The following is a 13,678-nucleotide window of genomic DNA, read 5'->3' as shown; positions in this document are numbered from 1 at the left end:
CATGCTTAAGTCTGCAGCCCCTGACACATGACAGTTAATGCAAGGCTGCCCGTACTTAAGGAGAAGATGCAGGACTTCTGACACTCGGGGGAGAGAGAAATCTGTGAAAGGACCACTGCAGAATAGCATCCATTTCCTTGCTACTCTGTCTTTCTGCTTCCCTGTAACTTTTCCCTTTTATCTTTCTTTGCTCTAAAATTTTATCCCTCGATCCCCATCACTCCAGATGGCTTTGACCCTGCATCCTCAGGCGCTGGCTACTCCGTACTGGCATGAGTGGGCGTGGTTCTACCTGCTTGCCCTGGTTACCACCTGGGCTGCCTCATCGATGGCGGAGGGAAGGAATGCCGGCTGTCCATCGTGTGGGGTGCCCTCTCTCACCTTGGAGCCCAGCACAGAGCGGCAGATCATGCTGGAGCTGGTAAAGCAGCAGATCCTACAGAAACTGCACCTGACAGAGAGGCCAAACATCACTCACCCCATCCCAAGACTGACTGTGCTCAGTGCCCTACGCAGGCTGCACCCAGGGAAGGCGAGGTCAGAGGGGCTGAGGGCAGCCTTCAACTGGGACAGTCAGGGGGAGAACCTTGACTCAAGGCAGCAGAGCTTCAAAATTATCAGCTTTGCTGAATCAGGTTGGTGTTTTATCTCTTATTTCTCATTGGAAACAGCAGAAGAGCTGAGGTGATTCTTTTTGCCTCTCCCTGAAAGCAAAAATTTCTCTCTCTTGACCACAACACAGATAACCTAGCAAGTGATGGTAAAGGAGAACTGCAGGGCCTGTGCAGTCCATTCAATTTAATTACCACTCATGGTATGGTCTGTACCCCGGTTGATTTCAGGCTTTCCCTTACTTCTCTGTGGTTATGGACCATCTGTGCTTTTCCTATTACCTAAAGAATTCTGTTGTTATAGGCTGAGACATCAGCAGCAGAGTTTTACAAAGAAGTGGAAAGAACGAGCACCTTTCTGTTATTCTTTCTCTGCACCTCTTAATCCTGCTTCGCTGTCCTTTTCCAATGACGTGCGCATTGCTCACACTGAAAGATGTACTGGCCATGTGATCCTGAGTAGAGAATGACACGGTGAGAAAATTCATCACCGTTTCCATCCTCAGTCCTGCTACACCAGCATTCTTCAATGCAAGGTTTGAGGGTCAGTGGCTGTGCCCATTCATATTCCGATTCTTATGTGAGCCAAGTATAGGACAATGAAGCCATTGTGACATCACTGATGAGGTTGGCTCTTAGGCATTGGTGGAATGAGGCATTATGACATCACAATATCTGCTCTGGATACCAAAGACTGTCATTCTTTAGAGTCTATCTCAGCCTCAGTCCATTTACACCAGCGTTCTTCAATGCAAGGCTTGAGGGTCCGTGGCTGTGCCTATTCATACTCTGATTCTTCCCTCTCTTCTTAAAGAATGACATGGGGATGGTTTTCCGCAGTTATCCGTGGGGACGGGAACGGTGATGAATTTTCTCACCGTGTCATTCTCTAATCCTGAGCACAGCGTTCTGTGACAGACTACCATAGAGATCAGATGGGTACCAGGACCAGATGGTATGGGGATGCAGGAGATTTTCTTTCTGCTGAATAAAACATATTTGTGGCTTTTCTGACTAATCTCTCTGTCATTATGAAGATCAGACTTACACTCCATTCTAGTTATGGCATGACCGGGTGCACTGGGTGCATTTTTGTAGATCTAAATGCAGAGCAGAAGGGATGTGACCTGGTAGAACAGAAAAGTCAGCAGTAAAAAAATAAATAAATAAATATATGTGCGTCCTTTCTCTATGCATTATATTTTCATTCTGGGCTAGACCATAGAGGTGACAGTTCAGCAAGTATTCCAAACACCCACATTTATCTGCTAACACCACAGCACCACAGCAATGTAAGGTATCTGCTTTCCCGTCTGCTGAAAATCTCTGCTTGGTGCCCTTTAAGCACCTGTGTGAAGGGCCAGTACTCATCTGTCAGTGATTTAAGCAATGACTATTAGACTTGCTTTAGATTTATGTCAGATGTACTGCCATGTATCCAGGGCAAAGTGCAGGACAGTGCTAACTGGAAAGGCAATTCCGCCAAGACTGAAAGTTGTATATACCCCTCTCCCCCCCCCCCCAATATTGTGTTAGTCATCTCATGCAGGAAGCACAGGGCCTCTCAAACCTGCTGATTGCTTTCCAACGGGTACCCCCCCCTAGTAATGATATTAAAGTAAGATTTCATCCTAGACATAGCAAAAAATGAGCAAGGCCAAACTGCATCCTGACAGGTTTATAGTGCTTTCAAATAGTCCTGTACATGAGTCTAAACGGCGGTACTGTTTAATTTGAAGATGTCGGATTTCATGTGTGAGGCTAGAGTGTCACCTGCTGGACAGCCCAGTGCTTGAAATAGGATCTGTTTGAGTAACCATAAAAAAGAACTTAGAAATGAGTCATTAAAATCCAAATACTGGCACCAGCATTCAGTAAGCTTTCAGGAAGTCAGGATTTGAAGTGCATTTCCGAAGCTGGAGTGACATAATGCAATGCGATCATCTCTGACCAATTGGATGCAACTGAGGTCACAAAGCTGCTTCTCAGAGGATATAATGGCATCACAATACAGTCGAAGCAGTTTACCCTACAGACACCACATTAAGGGTTCATGTAGTGCTTTTTCAACCAAATATCATATGTTTGATAGCATGTATTTGACAGATGGGTGTTCACATGGCAGTGTCTGAGTGGAGCATGGACACACATGCATGTAACTTATAGAATATTGTGGGGTCCTATTACTAAGTTCCAGTAGGCCGTAACATGTGCTTACTGTAGCCTAAAAAGCTGTCCTGTGGCAATTTTGAATGTGTGCAAGCAAAGCAGATTTTTCAATATTTTTACAGACAGAGTGTGTCAGGATTGTCCAGAGCCAGAAACGCATGCGTGTGACATTCCCCCTAGAGCTCTTCTCCCACCCGCTGTGTTGCAGCCAAGCAGGGAAGGCAATGGGCAAAGCACAATTTCAGATCTTCCAACTCCCTTGCACCCTATGTGACCACATTGCTCCATGTATGAATCTATACATATACCGTTAGGCCCTGAGGCATGACTGGGGGGTAGAGAGTAGGCGTGTCTGCACTAATCAGAGCCGTGTATGAACTGATTAGCACCTGATTACTATGTGAGTCCTTACCACCTACAAAATAGGCGGCAGTAAGGGCTTACACACTGATCTTTTTAAATGGTCACATGCTAATAGGAAAATTCGCACTTGGCCGTTAATACGAAAAATGGCCTTACCATGCAGGAAAGACCTGCATAACAGTGCGCTAAGGCTCCCGACGCTCATAGGCTCTCTGCACAAAAAACTGCTATCGCAGTTTAGTAAAAAGGGGCCATAGTGCAAAATATAGGCAGTAGATATAAATTCAGACACATTTTGATCACTAAATTTAAAATAAAATAATTTTTCCTACCTTGTTGTCTGGTGATTTCATGAGTCTCTGGTTGCACTTCCTTCTTCTGACTGTAAATCCAATATTTATTTATTTATGCCTCTGCATGCTTCCTCTCCTCCAGACCTCATTCCATTCCCCAACCAACATCTCTCTCTGTCTCTCCATAATTCCAGCTTTTTCTTCCTCTCTCCCTGCCCCTTCCCATTTCTTTTTTTTTAATTTTAATAAGTTTTATAGAATTTTCACAATGGTAAATACACCAGATAGCCAAATCCCCACCCCAAAACATAAACAGTCATACTATAAGGCAATACTATCCAACCCAAAATTTCCCCCTCCCTCTCTTTCTTTCTCCCTGCCCCCCTTTCTTTCTTTCTGTCTTTCTTTCTCTCTCCCTGACCCCCTTTCTTTCTTTCTTTTTCCCTGCCCCCCTTTTTTTCTTTCTGTCTGTCTTTCTTTCTCTTTCCCTGCCCCCCCTTCTTTCTGTCTGTCTTTCTGTCTCCCTGCCCCCCCCCCACTAAAAAGCCACCACTGCAGATTTCTTCCTGCTTCCCCGATGCCATATAAGCACTGACATCAGAGAGGAAGGCTATGGGCCCGGCGCTTGTAAGCACCTGGCGTCGGGGAAGCAGGAAGAACAGAACGTAAAGGCAATGCGAGTCGATCGCAGAGCCTTTGTGATCTACTGGTCGATTGTGATTGACCTTTTGGGCACCCTTGGTCTACTGTATATCTAACTTGTCACACTAGTATTCTATAAAGGAAAGTAGAACAAGCACACATAGGCGCCTCTAAGTGCATAAATATAGGCAAACCTTTATAGAATTGCCTTCTAAATTTCCATAATGCCATTGGCTGCAACATTTGATATCTGCACTTTGCAGTATCCTGTCCAACGAATTTGCACAATGTTTTTTAATGTACCAAATGTCCTCAGGAATCTAGTTGCTATGTCCTGCATTGCAGATCACTGTCCGGTACCTAGTTCCATTGTACTTACACTATCATTACATTCTGAATCTATTACTGACTATTGATTTACAGCAAAAGCATAACCAGGCAGCTGATTTAAGGTGGGCACAAGAGCAAATTGGGTGAGCCATAAATTTAATCTCCACCCCTCCAACTAAAGCAAGCCCAGATTTTAATTTCTTCTCTGTCCCTCCCCACCAAGATAAATGACATATCTGTGCTAGCAGGGATCTCCAAGCCCCATCAGCTGAAGACCTCCTCCCACCAAAGAATTTACATGTTGGGTGACCACCAACACTGTCCTGAAGCTGCTACCGCCAACCACCAGCCTCTGTATGCATATACTAACCCCCTCCTTTACAAAGCCGCGCTAGCGTTTATAGCGCCGGCCACCACGGTAATGGCTCCATTGCTCACAGAATTCCTATGAGCATCTGAGCTGTTATCGCTGAGGCTGATGCTAAAAATGCTAGCGCAGTTTTGTAAAGGAAGGGGTAAGTTTAGCGCAAGTATGAAAACTGAGCACGTGGGGGAAGGAGTGGCCTATGGTTGGGAATAGTGGCGGCTCCAGGACAGTGCCGGCGGTAGCCCAACATGTAAATTCTTTCAGCAAGGAGGAGGGACTTAGGAATCCCCGCCAGTCACACTATAGAAGATGACATTTTGGGCAAGCCTGACAACAAACTGGGTAGAGTCCACCTGTGGCTACGCCACTGACACCCAAATTTGGCTGTCAAAAAAATGTGCATTGAACATAATTCTATAAGCAGTGCTCCAAGTAACATAAGAACATAAGAATAGCTTTACTGGGTCAGACCAATGGTCCATCAAACCCAGTAGCCCGTTCTCACGATAGCCAATCCAGGTCACTATTACTTGGCCAAAACCCAAGGAGTAGCAATATTCCATGCTTCCGATCCAGGGCAAGCAGTGGCTTCCCCCATGTCTTTCTTAATAACAGACTAAGGACTTTTCCTCCAGGAACTTGTCCAAGACCTTTCTTAAAAATCAGCTATGTTATCTCCGCTTCTTACCACATCCTCTGGCAATGCATTCCAGAGCTTAACTATTCTCTGAGTGAAAAACAAATTCCTCCTATTGATTTTAAAAGCATTTCCCTGTAACTTCATCGAGTGTCCCCTAGTCTTTGTAACTTTTGACGAAGTAAAAAATCGATCCACTTGTACCTGTTCTACTCCACTCAGGATTTTGTAGACTTTAATCATGTCTCCCCTCAGCCGTCGCTTTTCAACTTGCAGAATAGCGTATAGAACATGAGGATTCACACCGAGTGAAACTTGGTATAAATCCTCGTGCACAAATTAGGCACAGACCCCCCCCCCCAATTTTATAACACTGTGTGCTTCTTTAGTGACCACCCCTGACTGGACCATGCCCCTCCCACAGCTACGGCCACTTTTCAGTTGTGCATTAAAAGATCTATGCACGCATATTTATAGACTAGAACTTAGCAAGATGTATGCGCAAATCCAAATTGTTGTCAATTAGCACCAATAATTGTTAATATCCAATTATTATTGCCAATTGGTCATTACTCAAATTGTGCATGCAGATTGGGCACATATATAGAATCCAGGGGCATGCTGACGTTAAGATATGCCTTCTATAAGAACATAAGAATTGCCATCTCCGGACCAGACCCTAGGTCCATCAAGTCGGTGATCTGCACACGCGGAGGACCCACCAGGTATACCCTGGCATAGTTTTAGTCCCCATATCACTTTAAGCTTCTCATAAGGAAATGTACATCTAGCTTACCCTTAAATCCTAGAACGGTGGATTCCGCCATTACCTCTTCTGGGAGAGCATTCCAGGTGTCCATCACTCGTTGCGTGAAGCAGAACTTCCTGATATTTGTCCTGAACTTGTCCCCCCTTAGCTTCAGTCTATGTCCTCTTGTCCGTGTCACATTGGACATTGTAAATAATTTTTTTTCCTGCTCTATTTTGTCGATTTCTTTCAATATTTGGAAAGTCTCGATCATATCCCCTCGCAGTCTCCTCTTCTCAAGGGTGAACAATCCCAGTCTCTTAAGTCGTTCCCTCGTATTCCAAGTTCTCCATACCTTGGAAGGTGAAGAATGGCCTAGTGGTAGATCTGCTGCCTCAGCACCCTGAGGTAGTGGGGTTGGTTCCTAGCATTCCTTGTGACCCTGGGCAAATCACCTAATCTTCCATTGCCACAGGTACAAAATAAATACCTGCATATATGTAAACTGCAAGATGCCCAGTTACCTTAGTTCCAGGCTGGAGGCTTTTTGGTCAATCCTGGATTAAACTTAATCCCACACTGCTTTGGCATGTTATAGCCCCTGATTCTAGCTCTTGAAATCAGTGCTAAAAGTCCCATAATGCACCAAGATGGGGTGGTCAGAAATACATCACTGTCCCAAAATCTCTGGCCTGGGACTGGGTAATGTGACATCTCTGAATATAACATGTAGTAATGTTCGCCTACAATCCTCTTATATTCTTTAACTAATGCCCTCACTGGGGCTGCCAAGATTTTTATGTTCTATTTTCTCTCGTTGCAGAGTCTTCAAGTGACACAAAAGCCAGACTGAGCTTCCAATTCACCAGAGAAAAGAGTCAAAATGTCCAATTTGTTCACGCCCACCTGTGGCTCTATTTTGAGTCCCACAAACCCAAAAAGACAAATCTCACACTGAGGCTGTTTTTGGTTGAAGAAGGCAGCTCCAAAGGAACATTCATCAGTGAGAAAGAGTTAGAAGTAAAATGGAGTGGCTGGCACATGTTCTCCCTGATGCCAGCACTCCAGAGTTTCTTCAACAGAGCTGAGACTTTGAGATTGGAACTGGACTGCAAGGGTTGCCAGGATACCCTTTCTATGGTCAATGCCAGTGAATCTCACCAGTCCTTTCTAGTTGCCCAAGGCAAGATCAGAGAACCTAGCCATCATGTGACCAAGCGAAGCCTCAGCTGTGACCAGAATACTAAACTGTGTTGCAGGAAAGATTACTATGTCAGTTTTAAAGACATTGGCTGGAATGACTGGATTATAAAGCCTGAGGGTTACCAGCTAAACTATTGCATGGGCACATGCCCCGTGCACATTGCTGGTGCCCCTGGCATGGCTGCATCTTTCCACGCTACGGTCTTGAACCTTATCAAAGCCAACAATATCCATACAGGAATCAGCTCCTGCTGTGTGCCTACTGAGCGCAGGCCACTTTCTTTGCTGTACTTCGACAAGGACAGCAATATTGTGAAGACCGATATTCCACACATGATTGTGGAGGCCTGTGGTTGCAGCTGAAACCATTTAGCAGGGGTTGGTGATTCCTAGAGAGAAGCTGGCTTCTCTCTCCTAGTGCTGGAATCTAGGATAGACACAAGAAGGGCAAATTAATATCAGATCAGAATCTCCCAGACTTGTTCCTGCCCATAGGAAAAAAAAGCTACTGAGGAGCTTAAGAACTTGAAGTTCTAATATTATTATTATTAATGGACATGTTTTATGTACTACTGTGTGAAATATTACTCTTAACGTGATAAGGCTGCCTTTCTGAGCAACTCTGAAGTTGTTGCTTTAGGTTTGTTTTTAAGAGGATTCACTTTGATAATTAGGTCACAACTGATGTCCCTGGGGGAATAGGGTGGTGGGAGAATTCTTTGGGTAATCCTAACTTGCTTGTTCATGCCATATTTTTGGCTGCCTTTTATGGTTGACCATTATATGGTTGCAGTGGCGTACCTAGCATATGTCAGAACAACACTTTCAAATGGGAGACTGATGTGGTCATAAGATGTTATAATAATATAAATTTCTGCAGGAACAAATGGGAAACCAGTATTAGCTTCTAATTGCTCAAAAAGAAGGAAAAAACCTCAGAAAAAGGCCTCCCCACCACCACAATGGTGGATATACAAGTGGTTAGGCTGGGAGCCATTTTTTGGACTTTTTGTGAAGCGTTCACATTCGCTCTTTACAAGACTGATCGGTCGGGTCACACCCTGATGTAGCCTGTCGGTGAAACGCTGGCCTTCGTTGGTGTGCCGATCAGCCTCAGATAAGTGGATTTTTCCTCTATCTATTATATATGTGAAGCACAGTTTTTTACCTTAAATTGCTCACTTTTGAATGAAGGTTTTGCCTATGAGGTTATCGCCTAACCACTTGTATATCCACCATTGTGGTGGTGGGGAGGCCTTTTTCTGAGGTTTTTTCCTTCTTTTTGAGCAATTAGAAGCTAATACTGGTTTCCCATTTGTTCCTGCAGAAATTTATATATTTATATTATTATAACATCTTATGACCACATCAGTCTCCCATTTGAAAGTGTTGTTCTGACATACATTGGTTTTCAATACATCTGAGTTGTAGTAGCTAGTACCTAGCATATGTGACACCCGGGGCCCATCATTTTTTGACCTCCCCCCCCATCTATATAAAAAATATGATTTTTAGTAACAATCCACATATCGCACAAGAGTGTACCTAGAAAAAGGAAGCATCTTAAACACTGCAGTGAGCACTAGAACACCAACACATATATTGTAAAACTAAACAAGCCAGATCCCGCACAGTCAGTTGATCCTGTAGTCAATGCCATCTGAAAACTATGTCCTTTTTATACATACAGAATAGAGATACACTCTCGCCCAATATGGAATAATCACAAACTAAAAATAGAAATATGTAGACAAAAGTTAAACTGAACCGCCAAGAAACCAGACTCTGCATACAATGCAACACCACAACCACAGTGACACATGTCCCCTAATACTGTACAAAATATAAAGACAGTAGATGTAAATTTGAAAAAACTGATACATATCAATCACCACTTTACAAATTAACAAATAAAAATAAAACAAATAATGAGAAATAAGAAAATACCATTTTATTGGACTAATCCATTTTTCAATTAGCTTTCAGAGGCCAAATCTTTCTTCAGAATAGTACAGTATACTGCTGTTATGGTATCCTGTTCTGACCTGAGGAAAGGGGTTTAGTCCAAAAAATTGCCTTATTTCCATTTCCTATTTATAAACTATTATCAATACAGTTACAATACTACTTGATTCTAAGTAAAGCAACAAAAAAATCTTTCTACCTTTTGTCGTTTCTGCTTTAATCATCCTCTCTTTGCTCTCTTCTTTCTATACAGCATTTGTCCTCTCTCCCTTCCATGCAAGATCTGCCCTCTTTGCCCCTTCCACCCAGCTTCTGCCCTCTCTCTCTACCCCTTCCATCTACTGCCCACACTCTCTCTGCCCCTTCCATCTACTGTCCATCCTCTCTCTCTTCCATATGGCATCTTCCCTCTTTCTATGTCCCTTCAATAAACTGTATATCCGGGGTCCCTTCTCTCCTTTGGACATGATTCATTTCAGCTTCACCCCTTCTCCATTTTTCTGTCTCCACCCCCTCCCCTATGCTTTGGCATCTCTCTTTCTCTTCTCCTTTCCCTCCTTCCTTCCCACTCCACACCATGGTGTGGTATCTTTATCTCCTTCTCTTCCCTCCCCCCATGCCATGGCATCTCTTCCTCCCCCTCCATGGTCTGGTATCTCCTTTCTCAGTGGAGGACTTAGAATCTACAGTTTAAGGGACTTTCCTAAGGAGCAGCAGTGGGATCTGAACCCTGCTTCTTGGTTTGGGTCAGATACACAAAGCCTCCCATGCTGGTAACCAGTCTAAATGCAAAGTTCCCAGCATGGGAGGCTTTGTGTATCTGACCCAAACTAAGAAGGAGGGTTCAGATCCCACTGCTGCTCCTTAGGAAAATCCCTCCGCTGAGAAAGGGAGCTGGCATGACATTTCCCCCTCTGCCCTCCATCCAGCTCGGTGCCCATCTGCTTTCCATCCCCCTGCTGCCTCTCCTCACCGTACTCGCTGGGCTCCGGGTCCGGGTAGAAAGTGAAGTGGGCCACCGCCCGCCTCTGTGGTTCCGGTCCAATCCGCAGCCTTTCCTGCAGCAGGATCCCCGCAGTTCTCTGGCACAGCAGGACCTGGGCCGCCGCCATTGTTGTTGTTGCTGAAAGGAGACAGCAGCACGTTGTTGAACTGGAGGCGAAACCCGCAGGAAGCCTCGCTATTGGACAACGACACCTTCTTTGAATGAGAGACAGCGCAGGCGACCAAAGAGAGACTAATCCGTGAGCCAAGGGGAGGTGGGAGACCGAGGCACGAAGGGGAAGTGCGTGACAGCAGAGATTGGGAATTGGGCGTTTTGCGGTGGGGAGGGGATCTCACCTACTGCTAATCAACTTTGGGCTCCAGGCAGCCGCCGGAGGGAGCACCCCTGTTTACTGCCGCTGCTGCTGGTTAAGAAGAGCAGCAGCAGCAGAATAGGGAGGATGGCCGGCTGTGCACCCCCTTGGGGCGTGCACCCGGGGCGGACCACCCCTCACCCCCCCTTGGTACGCCACTGTATGGTTGCTTGATGTACATGGTTGATCATGCCAAGCTCAAATGATGAGATGTCATCTGTCTAGATCAAGGGTTTTCAATGTAGTTCTTGGGACACAGCAAGACACTTTGGTTTTCAAGGTATCCATAATGAATATGCATAAGATCAATTTGCACACACTACCTCTGTTGTATGCAAATCTCTTATACATATTCATCATGAGTGTTCTGATAGATTGGCTTGGTGTGTCCTATGGACCTGGTCTAGATGAAAGAACTGGCCATAGCTCTCCTTGATACTTCTTGCCACAGAATAGCTTTGCCTAGCAATTGTGGAGGAAGCCACTTGACTAGCTTTTGAACTAAGCAAGGAATCCATTGTTCCTGTCTAATACTACCCCTTAGAATGCACATGGTGTTATGTATTTAGGTCAAACTTTTTTTTTTTTTTTAAATAAAAGAACATGTCATTGATTGTAAGTTGTAATGCACCCATCCATGGAGACTGAAGCATCATGGTAGAGCACAGAAACACAAGTCACATCATTATCCAACACTGCACAGAATTGCAGAATTGGGGCCAGTTCACCTTAAAAGAACTGTGATTAGTTTCTTCCATATATATGAGTGGCTAGGAATATTTTTGATCACAGAAGGCTAGGGGCCCTTCCGATCACTCATTATTCCAAAATAAGAAAGTCATAAGAGTGTGTGTGTGAGGGTGGGGGGAGTGGGGAGAAGCAGTTTGATTCTGTCTTGCGGTTCTAATATGCTTTTAAAATTATGCACCAGTGTTTATTACTGTTCTCTAGTTATGGGCTATGGGCTCATAATTGGAGCATTGACCTCAAGAATACCAAAACAAATATTTTATCCTTTGCTGCATTTAAAAAAAACCCTTAATATCAGCACGGTGAACCATAAGTCCTAAAAAACCAACCAATAAAATTGAAAAACAATAAATGAACACTGTGCCCAAGATACCTGTTTCATAATCAGAAAAATCCTAGCACATGTGAATGAATGCCCCTCAATAAATCTGTGCCCAAAAAACAAATGTACCAGGCATAGAATGGGAAAATAGTAGCTCCATAGACAGAACTGTACCCAATTACCCTTCAGTGCTCCCCACTAACTTGAAAAGTCTAAGGATAAATTTCTTCATACCATCTTCTAGACTTGTGAAATTCAAAAGAAATGAAAATGAACTATTTCTGGTATTCTTAGTCAGTGTTATAGTACACACTGCTGAAATCTAGTCACTTTACCTGTTTATTAATGAAACAGCACTGCAAAATAAGCCCCACAGCAGAGATGCCAAGTTATCTAGTTTCAGATTTTGGGACAGTTCTGGATTTCTGACCACCTTAGCGTTACCAGATTTTCCAAATGGAAAATCAGTACCCATGTACCCGCCCTTAGTCTCGCCCCGTTCCAGCCGGCCACGCCCCATTCCACCCCCCAGCCCCGCCCCCTCGAACTGCATGAGCAATGAGCGATGTCAGACAGCATTCGTGCATGCGTGGATGCATGTGCATGACGTCACTGTGTTGCATCCACGCATGCATGAATGCCATCCCGATGTCACTCATTGCCAGAAGCTTTTCAAAACCCAAAGTGCCAGGTTTTGAAAAACCAGACATGTCCTCAAAAGGAGGACATGTTTAGGGAAATCCGGACATCTGGTAACCCTAGACCACCTCCTCTCAGTGCATTATGGGACTTTCAGCACTGATTTCAATGGCCATAATCAGGCACTACAAATCCCATACTGCTTTGTGATGTAAATTCAAAACCTGGACTGGCCAAACTTAGCCTAGAACTTAGTAACGGCATCTTTGCATTGGTTTCAAGCTCTGAGGTCCTGCTAGAGAGCTTCAGTGGAGATTTCATGACCAGTTTGGTAAGGGATGCCCAGGTTCAGAGCTTTCTGCCAACAATGTGTAATAGGTCATCTGAAAGTGCTGATGATGGCATTCTGAATGAGGGATGAGCAAGCACCATTTTAAATATGCATTCCATGGATAATGGGGACGGGGCTCCCACACAAATCCCTACTATTTGCATATGAATACCAAAGTGTTTGTACATGATGGTCTCGCTGGCACTGAAGGCAGGATATTATTTGTATTTGTATATTATTTTTTTATTATTATAAATGTTTAATAAAATAATTCTGCTACTTAAAAACAGTATCCCATGTTTGGAATCTCTGAGCACAACCACTCCAAGGCAGGAGATTTCTTGAGATTTGTGAGCTCTAATCTCAGCATATGGCTCCAGAAAAGGGAGGATGGATGAAGCCATCTGGGTTTTACTGCCACTGAAAGCAAGGACAGATAGAGACATTTATTTATTCAATTTTTGATACTGCTCTCCCAAGAGAGCTCAGAATGATTTACATGAATTTATTCAGGCACTCAAGCATTGTTCCCTGTCTGTCCAGGTGGGCTCACAATCTATCTAATTCACCTGGGGCAATGGGGGGATTAAGTGACCTGCCCAGGGTCACAAGGAGCAGCGTGGGTTAGAGCCCACAACTTCAGGGTGCTGAAGCTGTAGCTTTTACCATTGCACCACACTCTCCCATCTGGGTTTTACTTCCATTGAAGGCAATGGAAGTAAAACTTGGATGTCTCAATCCGTCCTCCTTCTTTCTGGAGCCATATGGTAACCCTAGCATTGCCATAATCTCTCTGTTACTCTGGACAGGTCACATTTTCTCCCTGTGCTTTAGTTCTAATTCTGAGAGCAAACAACAGAATTAGAAAAGAGCCTAATTTTATGGTATGTGCAGTCATCCTTGCCTCTTGCCCGGCTGTTCACTTGCACTGCACCTGTACAATTCCCTGC

The 13,678-nt window shown here is 44.3% G+C and overlaps 1 protein-coding gene across 1 annotated transcript; it reads left to right on the top strand.

Annotated features, from left to right (window-relative positions):
• Window positions 1-226: 226 nt before the first annotated feature.
• Window positions 227-7,726, top strand: LOC117357246 (inhibin beta C chain-like). The gene is made up of 2 exons (XM_033937618.1): window positions 227-635; window positions 6,984-7,726. The coding sequence occupies exons 1-2, from the start codon at window positions 227-229 to the stop codon at window positions 7,724-7,726; spliced, it is 1,152 nt and encodes a 383-aa protein (XP_033793509.1).
• The last annotated feature ends 5,952 nt before the right edge of the window (window positions 7,727-13,678 follow it).

Source organism: Geotrypetes seraphini, chromosome 3 (assembly GCF_902459505.1).
Source record: "Geotrypetes seraphini chromosome 3, aGeoSer1.1, whole genome shotgun sequence".
Classification (NCBI taxonomy): domain Eukaryota; kingdom Metazoa; phylum Chordata; class Amphibia; order Gymnophiona; family Dermophiidae; genus Geotrypetes; species Geotrypetes seraphini.
This window is presented reverse-complemented; position numbering and strand designations above follow the sequence as displayed.